Here is a 22,282-nt window from a genome sequence, read left to right as displayed (position 1 = left end):
AATAGAAATTACGATCCTTGGAGAATGTGCCGCACATGTGCTCCTGCCCAGCATGGGTTATTTGATTTTGGTTACTGCTTTTGATCATTGATAAATGGCTGTTTTGACCATGGTTGTTAAACCTGACCACAAACTATCAATAATGCACATATTTTATATGAAATATAACATACACAAAGCAAAGTGGATTAAATTACCTATTCAATGGGATCCACAAATAACCACAGTATATGTTGGCTGAATTGAAAGAACTGATGTTCATAATTTTGACAATTTTTGTATTGTAAGCAAAAATGAACAAAACCTGCACAAAGGAGAAATACTTGATATTATTATTATTAATAATATTGTTGAAATAGCATCCTTTATAACAACCACAAGATCTAAATAAATTTGTTATCCTTCTGAACTATATATAGTAATACACTGAAAACTAAAAAAATGTATATATAGGTTTATGCTTATATGATTGTCCATCCAACAGACGTCTTCTGCTGGATCATATGTGAATGATTAAAGTGATATCAAATGGTCAATGACCCATTAACCTTGGAAGGATTCAGATGACGCTTATGGCAACTGGAAAGGGGCTTAAGCTCAGATTCTCCTGAGAAATCTGGCATCCTACTTGAATAGCTGATTTTTTTTGCTTGTATCTTTTTTCTTTTAATCAATTTTATCTGTAGTAGAAAAACAATGTGGTATCAGGCACCATGTACATGGACACTTTATTATATACGCACAACTGTCCTTTATATTAAAGCATTATATTTGTAACCATACCATAGTCTCTTCTTCATTTGCTGATTTTTCCAAAGAGGGAAGGTACCACTGCACACAAAGTTCCTTGGTGGGAGCATAGGTTGCTTTGTTGTCTGAATGCATGTCTATGTTAGAAGTAAAGGTATTGGAAATTATTTTCATAGGTGATGTTCTTCGAGAAATTCCATATGATCCTGGAGTTGCCTAAAAGTTATATAACCATATATAAGAATATTTGATTTTAAAATATTTTTAAAACTATGAATTCATTTTAGGGAAGCTGCATAATACTTCAATTTTGTTATAACTACTATACATCCAGGGTATGCTTATCCTTTTTGTGTTGCTTGAAAATTATATATTAATACACTTAGAACTTCAAAACCTCTTGTACAGATTGATTTGTTTGACATGAACTGTTGCTTATTATTTACCTCATCTTCTGCTTACTTTCAAATCAAAATAAAATAAAATCTGACAATTAGAAATAAGATGGTGAAAACAATTTGCTTCAATATTTAAACCTCTTTTATAAGTTAAAAGAAGCAAATTTCAACTCAAAACTCAAGTTTTGAAGAACACTAAGTTTATGTGTTCAAGGTTTATGTCATCCAAGGTCCCTTCCAACCCTATGGTTGGATATTCTATGATATGTGCTATGATATGTGCTATGATATGTGCTATGACTTAAAGTTAAAATTAATCCATTAAAAGATTGTTTTCCGTGTCTACTGGATGCCATCTGGAATGTTTCATAAAGGAGCAACTGATGATTATTTATGTTGGTGCTGGAAGACATTTAAGGGCACTTTAACTCATAAATTATGGCCATACACTTCCCTACATCACTTTTGGAGAAATGTTATACAATACATTGACAGAATTACTGAGAAAACTCTAATTTTTAAAGACATAAATAATGTACTACCGACTACTTGGAATTTAACATGTTCAGAACAAAGATGGGTTTTTCCTGCTCTAATAGTACCAAAAAGAATAATTTGCAGGAGATGAAAATTATAATTCCAGATACAAAGTATTGGATTTCAGAGATGTGTGAGAAAATTATATATTCAGTTAATCAGGACATTTCACATTATCTTTCCCTTTGAAAAAAAATTCTTGGACAGGCTTGATCAGCATTGAAAGCTTAGGTTTTTTTTTAAGACTTACAAGATCAGGTAAACTTGGTATATAGCTGTAATCACTATAACAAACATTTTTTGCTTGTTTGTTTGTTTTATGTATTTTTTGTTGAATAATGTTTTTCTTTCCTTGAGGATTTGTGTGGTAAACTTTTATTTTGCATTATTTTATGTTTGTTTGAAACTGGACTAATAAAAACTATTAAAAATAGACTAAAAAAAGAATTAAATTTCAGGCTTTTAAAATACAATCTATATAACTAGAAGTATTATTTCATAGGATGGCTGGTGTGGGTCTTCCGGGCTGTGTGGCCGTGGTCTTGAAGTATTGTTTCCTAACGTTTCGCCAGCACCTGTGACCGGCATCTTCAGAGTGCAGGAGCACAGACAGGAGCAGTTCTCTCTGTGCCCAGAGTGATGTGACCCTTTTTGTGGGTATTTATAGAGATCTGAGGGGGGGGGAAGGAAGGGGGGGATTGGGTGTGTGTGGGTGGGGTTGGGTTACTGAGTGGCTTCTTGTTTTGGTGTCAGTATCCTGACAGTATCCAGTCACCAAAACAAGCAGCCACTCAGTAACCCAACCCCACCCACACACACCCAATCCCCCTTCCTTCCCCCCTCAGATCTCTATAAATACCTACAAAAAGGGTCACATCACCCTGGGCACAGAGAGAACTGCTCCTGTCTGTGCTCCTGCACTCTGAAGATGCCGGTCACAGGTGCTGGCGAAACGTTAGGAAACAAAACTTCAAGACCACGGCCACACAGCCCGGAAGACCCACACCAGCCATCGTATGCGGGCCGTGAAAGCCTTCGACAATATTATTTCATAGTCTGTCCCCATTTAGATGGGAAAGCAATCCTAAAAGGTCAAAATGTCTTTCTCCTACCCTCCCCAAAGAAAAAATGGTAAAAGATAAGAGTGTAGTTCATATTGCTAAAATAATAGATTAAATCTTCACAGCATAGGCAAATAATGACCACATGGTAATGCTTATATCAAAATAAAAAGAATTATACTTTCTTTTCTATCATACATTCTTTTCATTATTTATTATGATGGTTTTAAAAAATTTATTAAACATATTTCTATCCTGATGCCAAAAAAACAAAACCCTTTTGGCAGCTTATATAGAATAAATAAAATAATCTAATTATTTTATTAGGCATCTTACATATTTTACAGAAGAATGGAATATAAATATCTATAATAAAGATATAAATATGTATAATAAATACATTTTAAGTTATGATTAAATCTCAAATTACCTTTCCAATAGCACTCATACTAAAGAAAGGCTTCTCAAGGCCATACAGCTGTTTTGGAGGCTCTTGAAGACAGCAGCCAGAATAAATGGGCAAATGGTTTTTTAAAAAAGAATGGAGTTTTGCCAAGCGCAGGGCAATTGTTGTGTCAAACACGGAAGTGTACAGCACGTCTTCTTTAACAAATAAACCTTTTCCTGCCTTTGGGACAGCTGTGGAAAGAAGTAACAGTACAGGCTTTTTTTTTTTTTTTTGGCTAAAATTCTATAGCAATATGTATGAACTATTATAAAAATTACAAAATAACACATCTGCATTTCAAAGAAGAATTTTTCAGACATTGCTAATCAAGAGAAATACATCAAAGTAAAGATTTTTCCATAATATCTCATATGAAATTAAAGAATGTACTAACTGCCAGGCCTGGCATCAGTTTTTCTTAGGTGTTGGGACATTTAGAAATATTAGTGGTAGGTCCTGGACCATATTCTTTCTTAGAATCCTTGATTCATCTAGATCAGATCTATTCACCCTCTCCTCGTTTAGAGACTGAATTCCGTTCCAGCAACTTGGTTGTTAAGCGAAATGGTCACTAAGTGAACACGTGACAGAGAGGGAGATGCTGCAAAGATCACTAGTTGCTGCCATCTCATTCATATAAAGTTCTCTTGTACAGCTCACCAGCATTACTCTCACTCTGGTGTGCACTGTCAGGTGTATGAAATTTGGTTGTAAATGCACACATTGGTTAGAAAATGAATTTTATTAGCACTGTATTTGCAACTGGTCGCTAACCAGGGTACTTACTAAACAAAGAGTGGGTATATTAGTCTGCGTTAACCAGCAGGAGTTCCTCTTATTTTTCAGAGAAAAGCTTTCCACAGAATTATCTGGAGAAGCTAGATGTTGTATTTGGAGGGCTAACATCTTTCTTGTGCAAAACATCAATTCTACATTGAGTTAAGATACTGCCCAACACTACTACCACTGATACTCCACTCCTATTACATACAGTAATCTAAGTCTAAAGCCTCCAAACAGGCCAAAAGTAGAGGGGATACTGGGGGATTGCATGACTTCTTAATGTTCCTAGGCATTCGTGTACAATGGCTGAATTAAGTGGGAAGTAAAATAATATTCCTTTACAAAACTGCAATGGAGCACTTTCCAATTTTGAGAATTTTTTATATAACTATAATTCCTTTTTTTCAACTGGATTATTTCACTATAATTTTTATACAAGATTGTCTGTGGATGGCTTTATGTACTTCACAAATGGCCGGCCAAGTTATAAATTGATAGGAGATTTTCAAAAACTGACAGTGTAATCCTTCACGTTTATTTAATCCTGAAGTAATTCCCTTTATGTTTAATGGAGTTGACTCCCAGGGAAGTATTTATAGGCCTGCAGCCTTTATTTTGCAAATGTATATGATGGATCCATTCATCCATTTGTACATTCATGAATCCTTCCATAGAAATTGCTGAAAACAATTCTGCCTGTTTTTATAGCTCTTCAAGCTGGAGTTTGGAATTAAGCCATCAAATTATATCCAGCATTGTTGTTAACAGATGTATATACTGTCATAATTGCCTATTGGATAGCAGTAGGAGGGAAGGCATTGTGATAATTAGCACATTTTTCCCTAAAAACCACAATGCATTTTTAAAAGGGAAACAGGTTATAGTTCTTATTTTTAGTACATGAAAAGATGGATGGTAATTCATACATTTAAAAGTGCAGTTTCTTTTATGAGCATGATTAGGAAAACAATCAAACGTTAAAGCTAGCCTCCTTCCTCACAACTGCATTTGTATAATTTATCAAGAAACTGATGCTGGAACATGACTATACTATTTCAACAGAAACAACAGACCTGACTGTAGCACAGTATTAAAAATCTAAGATATATTACTCCTTCAACAGAGCAAAGCTTCCTACCAGCCAAGGGGCTCACGTTCAAGAACCTGGTTAAGTATGTATGGTAACGTAGTACATGAAGCCAAGGTATCTTCAGTTTGCCCTGGCTTTCTTCAGAAGAGATTTTCTCATCTCCATCACTTTCTGATTTTGTCTCTTGTGCAGAACACACCATGGGAATTTTATAGGTAACTTCATATTTTTCTAGAGTATGAAATATTAAAAAATCTTCAATAAAACACTGTAACTAAGTAATTTTTAAAGATTTATACTATGCTAAATTTAACATAAATAGAATTAGCTGTAATACAGATGTTCAATGCTCTGGACAGAGGTACAGAGCTGTAATACAAAGGTAGTTTTGGATCATTTTCCTCAATGAATAAATGAACAAGTATAATGTTTTTGACTCATTTGTTTAACTGGGTTCTCTTTATCTAGTTTTAGGACTTATGTGGGAACACATCATGTTTTAGATCATTTTTATGCAGAAATACTTAAAATTCAAAAGGGTTCACAAACTTTTAAGCACCACTGTATCTGTTCCTGTAAGCACATTTTGGGTAGCCTACCAGTGTCCATTGAAAGAATCCTCTGTCAATAGTTGAAGGCTTTAATTATTGCATGACTATCTTATGGTTATGGACTAGTCTGGTTTCAGGCCATTTCCTTCTGATCTTGCCAGAACTAGCTATCTCACCTATTTCTATGTGTAATGGGAGAGAGAATCAATTTCTAATTTTTGTATTTATTTAGCAGTGTATATTCCTCCTTTCTATGACAAATCATTCAATATCTAATGACTTCTGTGTGTATGTGCTGTCAATATAGCATATTGGTCTAAATCCTATATTTTGTAGTATACACACACACGTGTAAACTGATACCTTTGTTACATTTTAAGCAATAGATTGCTTTTTTTCTCTAAGTTTGATAATACAGTTTCTCATTTGCTATGTATTTTAATGATTGCTTTATTTCACTAACTGCTATCATTGTGAAACAGCTTATTACCAAAATGCATTATGAGCAAACACTTATGAAGTTTCAGATCAAGAGCATAATAGCATTCTACCTGTACCATTTAACAACAGTTCTATAGAGATTACTAGCAAATTAATTGAATTATCTCAGTCAGGAAAATATTTAAAAACCAATGTCTGCAAAGAATATGATTGAAATTAGATTTGTATGGCTTTATTTTGGACTATAAGAGGCAAAATTTTCATCTTGCTATTTAAGAACAAGAAAAATACCTATTTTTTGTCACTGTGGCTTTTCTTTTTCCCTGTTACCTTAAAGAGACAGTCATGAACGCTCTAATTTTCTACTGTAACAACATTTAGACCATGAAACAACATAATATAAAAAAGCAAATACCAGACAAAAAATCCTTATAAGAAGAACTGAGATCCAGAAGAGCAAATTCAGGCATAATTTGTTGCACTGTTGGTCTCATGTGATACAATTTAACAGTCTTTCTTCCAGTTAATTGCTGGGAAGTCAGAATTGCTTCACTGACCTAGATTTAAGATAGTAAGCTTAAAATTAGAAACACATAAAAATTACCATACTGTACTAACATCTTCTCATCAGTGTCAAATATTGAGGTGAATGACCACTGTTAAATATACTACAGTGATACAAAAAGAACATTTCTGATTCTGATTCTATATTGAAGAGAAGCCTTGAAATACTTAAAATTTGCAAATCTTAATTAGTAAACAAACCATTAAAATGTAAAATAACTTTAACATAAATATTATTGAAATAAGCCACTGTGCTTTCATAAGTTTTAACAGTTACCTTAATGATACAAAGAATAGTCCTAAGGTTGAAATTACAAAGGCTGTCTAATACAGGTAATCCTCATTTAGCAACCACGATTGGGACCGGCAACTCGGTCATTAAACAAAGTGGTCACTAAGTGAAACCACAACTGTGCTTATGATCTTGGTTCAGCTTTCCTTTGCTTTACAGACCTGCGAAGGTCATAAATGCGAGGATTGGTTGTAAAGTTACTTTTTCATCACTGTTGTAACTGTGAATGGTCACTAAACGACACAGTTGCTAAATAAGGACTACCTGTTTATAAAATGATACAAAATACTGCCTTTATATCCTCCCTTCATTCCTTCCATTGTAAAGCATAAATTCCTTGGGGTCTTTTTCTCCAACAGAAGGCTATGTAAAAAAAAAATTAAGCAAAGATAAATTAGATTTAAAAAAAAAACAGTACACACCTGTGCAGCACTTCTTACAGCAATCCAGGCTTGTACTCTGTACATTTCAAGAACAGTAATTTCCTCAGAAATACTTGAAATTCTACTATTAAACTGAATATAATAAAGATTGATTCAGGTTAGTACAAAACAATAGTTTATGAGAAAAAGCATCCATGTACACTTAAAAAATTACACTACTGGAAAAACTTCTGAAATGCTATAAAAAATAATTATCCTTAATGGTTTCCAATGCAAACATACATATCTACTCTGAAGTAAACTTCACTGATTTACTCAAAGGTAAGTGCATAGAATATTACTACTCAGTTGGTTTATGTTCTTTTTCCTTATTCTCTTTTAAATGGAACGGCAATTTTGTTTGCTTGTTTCAGAAAGGGACCTGATTTTCATTCAGTCCTCAGCAATTCTAGTACTGTATAGTTAAGAAGCACTCTGAAACTCTGGAGAAGGTTCCTCAGTATGATGCTGATAGGTACTATTGTGTCTGCAAACACTTTCCCAAATGTCCATAAGACTCCTTGTCTCACCTGACTTTAATTTTTTTTAATTATTCTTTTCATTTTAGAAAAAGAAGTCAGCATGCTGCAAACTGAAAGATGAACATCAATTTTATTTCCAAGAAGGCCTCTGAAATCAAAGTCTTTCTTAGAATTTAAAAATGTTAGATAAATGCAATGCAATACTTCATTTGGAAGTACGTTTGCATGTCTACTCCAAATAAAATGAGAAGCTGGAGGTGGTAAGGAGCATCTAGGACAGAGAAATGATTAATAATAAATATGTAACATATTTTTAAGCCAAGTTACAAACCTTCCAAAGTGCTCTATGGTATTAAATAATACACTTATCTAAATACTCAACCACTAATCTCAATTGAATATAGTAAAAACCCAGCTTTTTTCTCTCCTGTTGTAACACTGGTTGAACTTTTGTATAATTATTCTTTTAACGTGTTGGGCCAGTTCATCAACTATTTTACCCATTGATCACTACATGGCAAACAAGAGGGGTATTTTGTATTTCTTGGCTGCCACCCAGTGGTTGTCTGGATTTGTGACGCCAAGACACAGCCGGTGGTTAAAATGGTGCTGAAAAGCTGGAGTTTGAGAAAGGGGGTTAGTTGTGAGGATCATTGTGGTATTGTGGCCAAAACCTGGCTCATCTATAGCAACCCAATTTTGAGATACAATAACATTTTATTAGCATTCAAACAATAAAACAGTGAACACTGGGCTCCCAGCAAAGCATTGGCAGCTTGTTGAGCAGCCCTGAGCAAAGGTAGAACCATAGCTTACATACCCTTGGCCTACTACGTTGCAAAGGCAAGACAAAGAAAAAGGCAGTCACAGTGTAAATTACAGCATGACATTGGAATGTTTTAGATAGACCCATCTGGGTGACCTTTTATTATTTATCCCTTCCTACTGAGTCAGCATGCTAGCCATACTATCTGATATGCGGTTGGTGAATAGAAACAATTTAGTTTACTGAGTCACAGGTCCTTGACTGATTCTTTTCCCTGTTGCCACTCAGGGTCAATTCATCTTCCTGTGAATTTTTTCACAAGGGGACTTTAAGCAGTTCACATGGGGGGGGGGGCGGGGAGGAGAATTTCATAGATTTGGTAGTGAATGCAGCTTACATGTGTATTGGAGGGGCATACCTTTTACTACCATAATGGGAACTTAAACTATTCTAAAAATATAATGTCAGGAGTTAATGTGAGAAACTGAGACTTCCCTGGGAACAGCAGCTAATGAGAAGTGAATTTCCTGCCAGGCAAGCTACAGAAAGTCTTAAGTCTTTTTATTTAGTTTCAATTAGATGTGTTAAGCCAGGTACAGGCTGGTCAATTTCATGGCTTCATGCTGGATGATCAGTATACCAAACCATTTAAAAACAAAACAGCTGCAGAAGGCAGAGTTCTGGTCTCTCCTGCAGCCAAAAGAAGACAGATGGATGGGTGAAGAGGTCAGGGACCTGACTGAAGGAGGTGGTCCCACAGGAAACTAGCAGAACCAATTGGAGCTACAAGATTGCTTACATGGAGCACATCATTTCAGGCCACTTCTGCAATGCCCATCAGCACATCCTACATTGCCTACACACAGCATCTTGAGGTGGGGTAGTAGGGGAAATATTTCCAAAGTGTAGCACTCCAACTGTTCTTGGGCTGGCTGAGTTGTGGGAGGGCACAGATCAAGACAGAGGCCTAAAGGCATGTGCTCATGGACTTATTAATGGGTTAGGGCAAGGAAGCTATGTGGATTTGCCCTTAGATACTCCAAATCAATATTCTGGGGTCAGCATAAGGCAGTGATTCTCAAAGTGAGGTCCTTTCAAGGGCTCCACAAAGTCAAATAAATAAATATTTTTAACATTTCTCAGTTTTAATTTCTAATATAGTACATCTCAATAAATGTAACCCACATAAATCAAAGCTCTTTGGGGTCCTCAATCATTTTTATAAATATAAATATAAATATAAAAAATACAAATCTTATGATCTTATGTCAGCTTTCCTTTGCTTTACAGACCTGCAAAGGTTGTAAATGTGAAGATTGGTTGCAAAGTTACTTTTTCTCACTGTTGTAACTGCGAATGGTCATTAAATGAGGCAGTTGCTAAACAAGGACTATCTGTCTATACAACACTGGTGCTTGTACAACAGTGGTAGGATTTCAATCATGCTGCCTTGACCACTATCTTGACTTTTTGACCCTCCCATCAATGCAACCCCATACAAGCCAGATGCAAGAATATTGCACAAAGCAGTAACAATGTCTATATTCAGGCAATGCTTCCTGCATCTGTAACATAATATTAAAGTTGGTGCTTAATTATAGTTTGCCTAAAAAAAATTATACATACCCTTTGCTTAAATATTCTTCCTTTCACAGAACCTGAAGTTGGAGACTCCTCCTTGTTTGTACATAAACAGAAGTACAGCAGTGCTATCTCCATGTATGATCTTCTTATTAATCTGCAAAAAATAAATTAAAAAGCAAGGAATCCAAACATCTTATGTTAGCATTTTGCAAATATTTATTTTATATTATGTGATAAGTGAATAAGTTTTATCCAGGCCTTTTAAATGTCTTATAGGCTGAACTTTTCAGTGTAAATTCTATGTTTTAATTACCATTTTCTTTACTAATACTAAACTAAAGAACATAGGGGGGGGGAAACTCTGCTCACCTGTAGTGCTGGTAACTCTTCAGGCTTACATTTATGGCATCCAGCAAACTGTCAACAGCTAATTCTGATTTATTAAGACCTAATGAATCAAGTTGTCGTTCTATTCTTCCTAAAAATGACACATATGAATTTATTTTTATTTAAGAGATTTGCTTTTCCTGATAGAGTTAACAAAACAGAATACTGTTTTTAAATGATATTTTCTTAAGAACTTTTGAAAACAGAAAAAGAAAAGACAGACAAGGAAAAGAGAAAAAAATAAAGAAAAATTAAACACAAACTAAGGAAACGGAATTTACAAGTATCATGGAATTAAGTTTAAATGTTCAATATTCCATTAATTTTAAGTAACCAAACATATTGTTTTGAAAACTACAGATCACTGTTAAAATCCAAATAATATATGAATATCAACAGTAGGATCTACACAATGTAAATCATAAAATAAGATTAAGAATAACAGTAAATTCTATTGAGCATCTGAAAATGTATTTTCATCAAACAGATTATTGAGAGCTAGAATATTAAGACTTTATGTTAAGAGAAACTCAAACTTTGGATGTGGTACAAGTACACATATAGAATTGTAATCCAAAAATGATTTCCAAGTCGAGTTAAATTCTGTGTCAGATTTACTTTTAACATGCAAAATTTAATATCAAGGCATATTCCCATAACTTAATTAGCCATTCTTCTGCAGAGGGAACTATACATACTTTTCAGTAGGAAGCAAAGAGTGTACAATATTATAAATTGTTAGGGAGCTAAATTGCCAAGTCCCTCTAGGTCTCAGATGCAACATGAAAATACGAGTAGTCCTTCAGAAAAAAAAAAGAGTTATTACCTTTTCGAAAAAGAAGTTCTGCTTCTAGATCTAAATCTTCTGTTATTGATCCTATACAGAGATCTAGTGCTGTTTCTGTGTATTGTAAGGCTTGTAGCCACTGTAACTCACTTTGTGGTTTGGATTGACATGATAATTCTAAAGTTAATGTGTGTCCTAGAAATCAATTTACAGGAAACTATTTCACCAATTATTTCTAAAGCAAAATAAAAATCAAATATTGAATTCATGAAATATAGTCCCTTAACATAAGAATTGTTGCAGGCATATACATTACAATGGAATTTAGAAGCAAATACTGTACATTTATCTAAACTACATACAGGTAGTCCTCGCTTAATGACCCTAATTGGGACCACCAACTCTGCTGCTAAGCGAAGTGGTCGCTAAGCGGGAAATCACATGACCTTGACTGTGCTTTCCTGCTGGAAAGAAACAAGACTAGTCAGTTTCATACCTTCTGCCTTTGTTTGCCTCCTAACAATTCCCCGCCCTTTGGAATGCTCGAGTACCTGTTTACTGCCTTGTACACATCAAAAACAATGTGATCACATCAACAGCTGGGGGCTGGGAGCTGTGGGTGTGCTACGCAAACAGCTTACTCTCTTGAAACCTCTTCCTCTCCAATCTCTCTGGTCTGTGGGTGTGGGGGGGGGGAGAAAAAAAAGCAAGCTATTTCTGTAGGCAATCTCTCCTTTGCGTGACCCTTCCCCCCACACCCCCCTGCAGAGCAGAGAGATTGGAAAGGGATTTCAAGAGAGCGTAAGCTGTTTGCTCTTCTACACCTCAAAAGCAATGTGATTGCACTGGTAGCAGGAAGGGTCAGGCAAAGGAGAAATTGGCTACAGAAATCACTTGCATTTTTTTCTCCATCCCACCTCGGAGAGAAGAGAGATCAGACAGAATGAGATTTCAAGGGAGTATTGTAAGCTGTTTGTATAGCATGCCTGTGGCTCCCAGCCCTGGGTTGCCAGCGCAATCGCATTGCTTTTGATGTATAGAAAAACAAACAGCTTACTTTCTTGCAACCCTTCTCTCCAATCTCTCTGCTCTGAAAGGGGGTAAAGAAAGGAAAAAACACAGGTCAGGCACAGGACAACGTGTACTGACTATAATGGTGATCACATGACTGAGGAATGCTGCGAAGGTCATAAATGGACTGTAAAGTTATTTTTTCAGCATCGTCGTAACTTTGAACGGTCGCTGAATAAATGGTCAGTAAGCGAATCACAATTGACTCATTAATCTAACATGTGAATTGGAATGATTGAAAGTCAATTTATCTTTGAAACAAATACTTTTGCAAAGGGTCCTCCATAGAATGCTGGTTTTAAATACAAAATCATATAACTTCCACTTGATTCACACTTTCCTTAATTCTCATTCCATTGTATATCATTATTCCCTCAATATCTTTTCATTACTCAAAGGAAAACATTGTAGTTAAGCAGCAAAAGTTACAACCAGAGGCTGTAACCAGAAAAATCTGGTAATCATGAAAGGATATGCTGAGGAAAGAAGAAGCAATTCAATCAATTAATTACATTTTTAGTTTCTGCAACTCTGCCTTTTAGAAAAGACGTACTGCAGCTCAAATGAAAACTTTTCATCATACAAAAATGAAAGCTTTAGCTAGCTTCCTAGGTATTGCTTCCAAGTTTGACTGAAGAATTAGGAATTCTGCCTCACTTGATGAAGATTATTTTAATATAGGTACATTAAACATTATTCTGTTTGTTTTGTACAGGTTATACCTGCCATAAATGGTCAGAAGTATGAAACATAAAATAGTTGTAGGCATAGTAAGTCATATATAATCATCCTAATTGTTTTGCTTTTCAATGAATTTGCACGAACTGATGCCAGCAAAAAATGTATGTCCTTAAATACAGACAGTCCCCTACTTACGAACAGGTTACATTCCAAGAGGCTGTTCGTAAGTCCATTTTGTTCGTAAGTCCAACCAAGTAAAAAGTACTGTAAAAAGTAAAAAAAAAAGAGGAAGAGGAAGAGGAAGAGGCAGGAGGCAGGGCAGCGGTGTGGACAGAGGAGCCCTGTCTTCTGCTGACAATGCAAGGAGAGATAGCCAGTGGGGTACGGTGCGCTCTGTTGCCAAGCAAGGCAGGAGAGGCAGTGATGGCTCCCTAGGCAAAGGGGGCAGCTGTGCAGGAGGCAAAACTGCTGGTCCTTCACAAGGTCTTGCAGGAGGAAGGCTGAAGACTGTGCAGTCTCCCAAAGCGCATTGTAAACTCCATTGCAAACTGCCAATCTCCCAGAAGGTGGGAGAAGGCAGGAAAGAGTTAGTTGATGGCACGCCGCATATGGGAGGTTGGATGTTTGAATTGGAGTTCCTGGAAAGGGTTAGTTTATGTGGCGCTCTTGTCGCTGGGTAAGGCAGGAGAGGCAGCAGTGGCTCCCTGGGTGAAGGGACGAGCCAGTGGGATGCGGCACGCTCTGAGGCCAGCAACAGCCACCGCCATCTCTCCTGCCTCACCCAGAGAGCGCACTGTGTAAACTAACCCTTTCCGGGAACTCCAACTGCAACACAAATCTCCAACTTCCTGGAAGGTTGGAGAAGGCAGGAAAGGGTTATTTTGCAGTGCACTGGAAAGTAACCCTTTCTCTCCTCCTGACTTCAGGTCCATCTTGTTCATATCAGTGAAAGTTTGCAACTCGAAAGTTCACAAGTAGGGGACTATCTGTATGAAATTAATGGAATTCCACATATCTTAAACCACTTAAGTATATTAAATGATCTTCAGAAATAACAAAAGTTTGTACTGTATTAAAAAGTCTTTACCAATTCTCATTTTGACTTTTGCCAGTAGTGTGATATGTGGCAGGTATATGTTCATCATAGGTTCTTTCAGAGTTGTTAAAGTAGAATCTTGTGCATGTTGTCCAAGTGATTGCCCCAAAATAAATAGCTGTTAAAAATATCAAACTTGTAATAAAAGATATGTATATTATCAAAATATCCTAAGGGACAAATCATTCAGCCCCATAATAACTCATAATAGCCCAATGGCATGGAACATCAATTTACTGACTGGGGAAAAATACACAAAGGGAAGGGAATAGCTGGAAAGTAAAAAGACACATAGATATATCTCATTGTCTAAATAGATCATTTCCTGGTTCATACTTAAAAGCTTTATTAAAGTGTCCTCAAGAATAGAAGGAAGAACTTTCTCTAAAAAATTTACAAAAAATCCAGGATTTAATGTATCTAGAATTGGTCATCTATGTCTTCTGAGCCCCGATATCAACACAAATTAAAAAATATATTTTATATATAGGTAAGTGGAAGTGAACCCTCAAAATTCCCTAATGAGGGTTCATGCTCAGTTGGCCCAGAACGCTAACTAACAGTTGGGAGAGAAAAGAAAAGAAAATCCAACAGAAGGCTGTGGAATGAAGAAAACTCTATGATGCAGTATTTGGTGAAGAGGCTAAGCTTACTAAATACTTACTATTTTCAACTAAATAAAACAAAGACTTGTAATTCGTCTTTGTGTACTCAATTCATAGATTTCAACTATATTCCAAAAATAATCCATTCATTGTAAATCAGTTTCAGCAAATAAGAAATGACTACATTTCCTTCAAGGTGGGCAACTGAATAATAAGCTGGCAAATCAAGAGCCAATGATAGTAAGATGATTTGGATCAGGGAAACCAGGATCAGATCCATGGACCTGACAGTAACTTGTGCAGCTTTTCTACATTCTATCTATCTATCCACATATACACACACTTGCACTTACTGAATACAGGGATAAAGGGAACAATTTTTTTTTCTAAGAGTTTGAAAGGCAATTTATTCATAGAGCATAGTCTAGTGTTGAAAATGCAAAAGACCAAAACAATAAAAGGTTCCTGCCACACAATCCATCTCAATTGCACCCATCCCTTGCATACTTGACCCAATTTAAAAAAAATAAATGTGATTTTATTCCTGGCCCAGTTTTAAAAGTCAAGCTACACATGACATTAAATTCATTTTTGCATTTAACATGCATTTTTAAACTTAAAATTGCATTAGCTGAGGATGAGACTGATAATTAATGGAATAAGAACAGACACAGAGAAGAACTTAAGCCTTTCAAATGATGCTATGGCCAGTGCTATTGACCATATATAGGCAGCAAACACTGAAAAAATATATTAGTATTCAATTATTAGTGTATACTTACCTGTTTAATTACTAGTGCATGTGCCTGAATTAATACATTCAGCTGGTCAGTTTTAGATGATTCTGAATTTCCTTCTGTTTCTGTTCTCATTATGTCAGCTAGCAGAAGCATACTTTGTACTAATATTAAATTAGCTGGCGGAGAAATCAGTGTCTTTTCCTCAAGCAACTTGATTACATTCTGTATGAACAGAAGAGGATAGACAGACAGACAGATCTACACCTTCAGCTCTCAAATTCTATGATCAAAAACCCATTTTCTAAATTTATCCTGTTTTCTATCACTACCTCTCCTGCCAATCATTAGTCCTGTTTTATAGATGAATATACAGAATTTTTGACTGCAGCATCTGTAGAGTATAGCAATAAACCTCTTAAGACTATGCAGAGTTTTGAACAACAGTGACTCTTCTCACAATTAGCTTCAAGTTAGCAGAATGGTTGGGAAGCACTTACTACACATATTTAACATAGCTAAATTATAATCTTCCTTCATGCGGTAATCGCTCCACACAAAAATTATGTGAATACCACATGCCTGAAAATTTTATTTCTGCATTCTTCTTAGGAAATATTGAAACATTTAGGCAGTGATATGAAAATAATTAATCTCTGGTTATTTTATAGTAGAATACTAATTAAATTATGAAAAGCATCAAAATTCATTTGTTTCATAAGAATGATACTGGGAAAAATTGATAATTCACTTTTATGTTCAAACCTGTAAGCAAAGCTTAATATCAGCCACTGGTAGTCTTTCTTGAAGGCCAAGCATGACAGCTTGCATAGTAATTTCAGCAAGAGTCTCAACATCATTGAATGCTTCAGCTTCCATTTGTACTTCATTAATCAGACGAGAACACTCTGTTAATTCATTTTCTTGAAGAAAACGTAATAATACAATTCCATCAATAACAATTATGATACAAATATCAGTTTATAACTTTTTTATTATTGTAACTGATATTAAAGATATCTATAGCACTTTCAACTTAATTTTTTAATATAATTTTATCAGAAATATTAACAAAAGTAGTACTGTGTCCGATAAACTTTACATTGCTTTCATTATCTCAATATAGTACAGGTAGTCCTTGCTTAACTATGGTAATTGGGACCAGAATGTTCATCGCTAAGTGATGCAGTTGTAAAGCACAATGTCATGTGACCACACTGCTTAACGACAGCAGTTCCGGCAGTCCCGGGTCATTGTCATTAGGTAAATCACTCCAGGTCAAAGCGAAGACCCCACATGATTGCAACTTCCAACGTCCTGCTGGTTTCCCCACTGACTTTGTTATGATCTTGCAGGGAAGGTCACATATTGTGGGACACTGCGAAGGTCGGAAATCTGGGCCATGATCACATGACTGTGGGGGTACTACCATGGCCAGAACTTTGAGGACCAGTCATAAGTACCACTTGTTCAGCACTGTTGTAAGTTTGAACGGTTGCTGAATGAATGGTTGTTAACTGAGGACCACCTGTAGAGATTTACAAAGTTACCTGAATGCTCAAGAGGACTCAACGTCTAATTATGATAATTCACATTGGTTTATAGTGCCAGCAAGATGCAACAACAATCAGCTTCTACAAAAAAGAAGTATTTCTGGACAAGGTAATAATCATGGCAAAACATGCTTAAATATATAAATATATCTGAAGGGATAACACAGATAGTTTGAGAATTAAATATTTATGTATTTAACTGACTTTACGTACCACTGACTACTGATTACCTTTCATCGCTTCAATGCCTCGTGCCTGTGCTATACTTGCAGTCACTAATGCCAAACGACACTTTAGCCATACATGTATATTCAGATGTTCCCGTGCTGTTACATTGTGAATTAGATTGGAGTCCTCAGTATAAATCCCTCCATCATTTCCCTTATCAAAAAGGAAAAATGAACTGGATTACTAGGTTCAGTGTTCAATTGTTCTGTAATTGATTAGTGCATTTTTAACATATAGAATGTCTCTAATACAGACAATTACTCATTAAAATGTTCTGTTTGGTGTAAAATATGTAGATTACAATATGCCATACTCTATAATATTTCTGTATTAAACTAAAAATCCATAAAATAATAACATAACAGAATAATTTAAAACTATTTTGTAATATTCATTATAATTTTGATGCCCATAATGCTTTCACCACTACCTTCCCTCATCAACTTAATAAAAGATCAATACTGAAATATACCTTATCTGATTTCTCTGCATCTTGTTGAGAATTAGATGTATCTATGAACACATCTGCATCTTGAAGAAGTTTTATTGCAGAAAAAACCAATGCAGCACTGTAACAAAAAAGCACAATAAAACTTGTGTACATTTTATATATTCTATATGCTTATGCAATAATTCTACTTACCGGTTTCCACTCATTTATTTATGAGACTTGATTCATTTGTGCAAAAAGAAGTGAGCCTCTGACAACAGGAGCCTATTCCAAAGGATCTCTCTCACATCTTAATGGTCAGACAGGTTTGTAATTGGAGAGGCAATCCTTTAGATCAGTGTTTCTCAACCTTAGCAACTTTAAAATGTATAGACTTACTTAAAGTCCACACACCTTAAGGTTGCTGAGGTTAAGAAACACTGCTTTAGATATGCAGGCTCTAAGTTGTATAGAACTTAAAGTTCAATATAAATTTCTTAAATTATGTCCAGTAAGTAATTGGCAACCAGTGCAAATCTCTCCATGGAAACATCATGTCATGCCTGCATCTTGTATTGGCTGAACAGCCCCCTTCCATATTTACACCAATTGCAATTTCTAGATACTTTTCAAGAATAGCTGTACCTACAGCTCATTGCAACAATCAAGGTATAAATAACTGTTGCCGTTATTTAACAGCTCAGGAAGAATCACAGCTGGAACACTAGCCATAATAGTGCAAATGTGCTTCTTGCCACAGCCACCAGCCGTGAATTTAGTGACAAGTTAGGATCAACCAGTACTCCCAAGCTGAGGACTTGCTCTTTCAGAGGACTACAGCACCACAAAAACAGGCTGATGTTTAATCCTGTTTTCTTACTTATCAGTGCCGTCTTGTTTATATTTAATTTCAGCTTCTTCTTCCTCATCCAGCTCAGTACTGAAATTTAGCTACATCCAAAGGCACTGATTGTTTCCTTGGAGGTGGATGCATATCTATTAATTAACATTAAATAACATTATATTATAACCTTATCAATAAACCACTGCTTTTCTAATTTTTCAACATTTAAAAATGAAGTTAAAAAGAAAAAAAAATATCAGCATAACATAATCACTCATGAGGCACTGTTTTCAGCAACTGTTTATTTTATTCCTAGTGTAAAAATTGGATTTATTCAAAATAGCTGAAAAACTTTTTTTATTCACCTGAAAGCTGTTTGGAGCCTCTGTTGAGCAATAGCTGCAAGCTGAAGTTTAGCTTCAATGACAATCTCCAGTACTACAGCTGAACACTTATATATCAGTGCACCATACTTATTTTGTATGGTTTCAAGAATTAAACTTATCCTTTCTTCAGCTTCTGTCAATAAAATTCCCTAAAATAATTGAAATGATATCACTGATCAAGTAGTAAAATGAAGGATTTTTTAAAGAAACACAACTATTTAAATATGAGCAAACAACACCATTAAGAAGCAGGTTACCTTCATCTTATGTGAATTAAACAGATTTAAACATTACAGAATACAGTGGTACCTCTACTTATGAACGTAATCCATTCCATGACTCTGATCGCAAGTCAAGTTGGTCACAAGTCGAAGTAAATTTTCCCATAAGGTTCAATGTAATTACCGTTAATCCGTTCCAGCGTCCATGGACCACGCGTCAGGGGCGGAAAAACAGCCGCTGACCACGCGGCAGGGCAGAAAAATGGCTGCGGACCACATGTCAGGGGCGGAAAAATGGCCACGGACCACGTGGAACGGACGGAAAAATGGCTGCGGACCATGTGTCAGGGGCGGAAAAATGGCCGTGGACCACGTGGAACGGGCAGAAAAATGGCCGCGGACCATGTGGCACGGGCGGAAAAATGGCCGCAGACCACGTGGCACGGGGAAATGGCCGCGGACCACGTGGCACGGGCAGAAAATGGCCGCGGACCATGTGGCACGGGCGGAAAAATGCCCGCGGACCACGTGGCACGGGCGGAAAAATGCCCGCGGACCACGTGGAACGGGCGGAAAGTGGCCGCGGATCCAGTTCATAAGTCAAGGCGAGTTCGTAAGTAGAGGTAAATTTTTGGGGCCGGAGCTGATCGTATCTCGAAAAATTCGTAAGTAGGGGCGTTCGTAAGTAGAGGTACCACTGTATAAGTTTTTGCATTTAAATTCCTGACGTTATATTTATGAATATATTTGTTGATATTGTATTTGTGAATATTATTGAGGCATTCAATGTTATTAATATTCTATTAATAACTAAAACTAAATATAATTAGTTTTACAACTGGTAAATTAGTTATTCTATTAATAACTAAAAAACTAAATATAATTAGTTTTACAACTGGTTCTTCACTCACATATACAAACACACACACACACACACATATATATAGAAACAAATGATTCTATGCCCATCTCAATTATGCAATTGTCAGCGGCTAACAGAGAAATATATAATATATTACAAGAATTAAAAATAATCAAATCAATTTATTTTATTTTTCAAAATAAAAAATAAAAGAAGAAAACCAAAAAAGTTGTATATGCAGATTGACATGAGACACATGAACTTAAGAAGAAAAACAATTTAAATTTAACAATTTAAACATCCACATTTAATATTTTCTACCCAGTAAATACAGACAAAGGTAATCTCCTAGGGAAAACTTCGTTAATATAGCTAAGAAATGGTGATGAAATTTATATAAACTTGTTCTTAATTGTAGGATAAGCTTCTGGGTATTGATTTAATTTTTCAGGCAGAGTTTTTCAATATAACTTTTCAATACTTTTCAATACAACTGATCCAATTAAGTATTTATCTTTAAGAGTTTTGTGATAAATTGAATCAATTTCTTGTGTTGCATCAGAGTTTAGGAAAAATGAACAGTAAGATAAAAGTAGGTTTCACTGTCAAACCTTCTTAGGCGTTTGCCTGCCAAAAAGAATAATCGACTGGTCATTTCCACCAAAGATGGTAATATTCATCAATTTGTTTACAACCTCAACTCCCCTATCTTATACTCATGTCTTTGATTTTTCAAATGTTCAGTCACTGAATTGCTTCTGGTTCTTTGTGACCCTGATAGTCATCACTTCTGTATTCATCTAATGATATTATGTCCACACACATTTTGCCATGTTCTGCATTAAAATCTCAGGAAATACTTTACTGAATGCTTTTCAGAAGTCAACGTACATTATATTCACCACATTACCATGGCCAACTAAACTGGTCACTCTATCAAACAAGATAGGGAAAGCGTGCAGAGCATGTTTCTAAAACTCTTTCCAACCCCTTAAGAATAGTTCTGCTCTAGGTCATGTGACCAGGAAGGAACAGGGCAGTCTTAGAGTGGAGGACCCATCAACATTTGCAGTGACTGCTTAGCTACCTCTCCCATAGGGGAGCACTGGGGTAATGTTTTCAGTTTTTGTTTTTTTCCCCCTGGGCAGCTCTAACCCATTTTCAAATCTGACTTTTCTTTTCCCATCTTAGTCACCCATACTACATTTGGTTCAGCTCTGTTCAATTTTTAAGTTACCCTGCTTACAGATAGACAGATAGTCTTAAGAGCTTTTGTTATTTTTATCAACATTCCATTAGATTGGAAAAATATAAAAAGATTAGATTGGTTTAGCATGATTTATTCTTGATAAAACCTTGCTGCCTCCTGCCAAGTAGAGTATTCTTCTTTAAATGCTCAAAATTGATAGGTCAATAATCATATCCAAAGTTCTGCCTTGTATTAACGTCAGGCTGACCTAACTGTAATTACCCAGGCCTTTTGACCTTTTTGAAGATACAACAAACCTCCATAATGTCTCCTCTTCCATTTCCTACAGATGTCCCTTTAAATTATTAGCTCAGTCAAAAGCTCCTTATAGTTTCCTAAAATCTCTCGCTGTTATTTTTTAATCACTGGTATTGTGTGCAACTGTACTTCCAGTATCTTACGTATCAACTGTACTTATCCAGTATCTTTTCAGGAGTTCCCAACCTTCCTATGCTCCCTTTGACCCTAGAATTTCTGTTCATGAGATCTTATCTAGTATTTCTCTAAGCTTGCTGAAATTTCTTCTGAAGTGTAATGTGCATGTGCAATGATGTTTCACTTTCTCTATCTGAATTAGCTTGAAACCCAAGATGACATGGTCACTTCCTCCCAAAGTTATCACTGTTCTCTTCTCTATCTATTAGTATCAAATCTAGGAAGGCCAATCCTCCTTCAGTCTTCTGGGAAATGAAACAATCAACAAGACCAATGAGAGGAATTTTGAGACCTTGCAGTCTTGGCCAAGTTGGTTTTCCAATAGAAGTTAAGGTAGCTGAAATCTCCCACTATTATTATGTCTTTCCTCCCTGAAAGTTCAGTAATCTGGTACAGAAGGACATTTATTCCAACCTTCAGCTTAGTTTGGCAGCCTGTATTATATCTCACAATATCTTTGTCATTTCCTATTCCTTGTATTCTTATCCATCTGCCCTTCAATAGAAACCTGTGCTCACATTTCTGGTTCTCAATACACGTG

The 22,282-nt window shown here is 35.8% G+C and overlaps 1 protein-coding gene across 1 annotated transcript in view; it reads right to left on the bottom strand.

Annotated features, from left to right (window-relative positions):
• Positions 1 to 22,282, bottom strand: part of CFAP54 (cilia and flagella associated protein 54) — a 159,701-nt gene that overhangs the window by 8,491 nt on the left and 128,928 nt on the right. The window contains exons 53-67 of the mRNA XM_088141903.1: positions 18,954 to 19,123; positions 17,787 to 17,883; positions 17,317 to 17,467; positions 16,299 to 16,456; positions 15,579 to 15,758; positions 14,183 to 14,309; positions 11,383 to 11,538; positions 10,539 to 10,647; positions 10,212 to 10,323; positions 7,338 to 7,430; positions 6,475 to 6,616; positions 5,116 to 5,298; positions 3,177 to 3,385; positions 784 to 966; positions 198 to 304 (exon numbers count right to left, since the gene is read on the bottom strand). Coding sequence (XP_087998029.1) covers positions 198 to 304; positions 784 to 966; positions 3,177 to 3,385; positions 5,116 to 5,298; positions 6,475 to 6,616; positions 7,338 to 7,430; positions 10,212 to 10,323; positions 10,539 to 10,647; positions 11,383 to 11,538; positions 14,183 to 14,309; positions 15,579 to 15,758; positions 16,299 to 16,456; positions 17,317 to 17,467; positions 17,787 to 17,883; positions 18,954 to 19,123 — 2,177 coding nt within the window. The remainder of the gene's footprint in view (positions 1 to 197; positions 305 to 783; positions 967 to 3,176; positions 3,386 to 5,115; positions 5,299 to 6,474; positions 6,617 to 7,337; positions 7,431 to 10,211; positions 10,324 to 10,538; positions 10,648 to 11,382; positions 11,539 to 14,182; positions 14,310 to 15,578; positions 15,759 to 16,298; positions 16,457 to 17,316; positions 17,468 to 17,786; positions 17,884 to 18,953; positions 19,124 to 22,282) is intronic.

Source organism: Python bivittatus, unplaced genomic scaffold, assembly GCF_059951505.1.
Source record: "Python bivittatus isolate LINGU-HERP-01145 unplaced genomic scaffold, Pbiv_v1 ctg000330_np1212, whole genome shotgun sequence".
Taxonomy (NCBI): Eukaryota; Metazoa; Chordata; class Lepidosauria; order Squamata; family Pythonidae; genus Python; species Python bivittatus.
The sequence above is the reverse complement of the archived record's forward strand: the minus strand, read 5'-3'. Positions and strand labels throughout refer to the sequence as shown.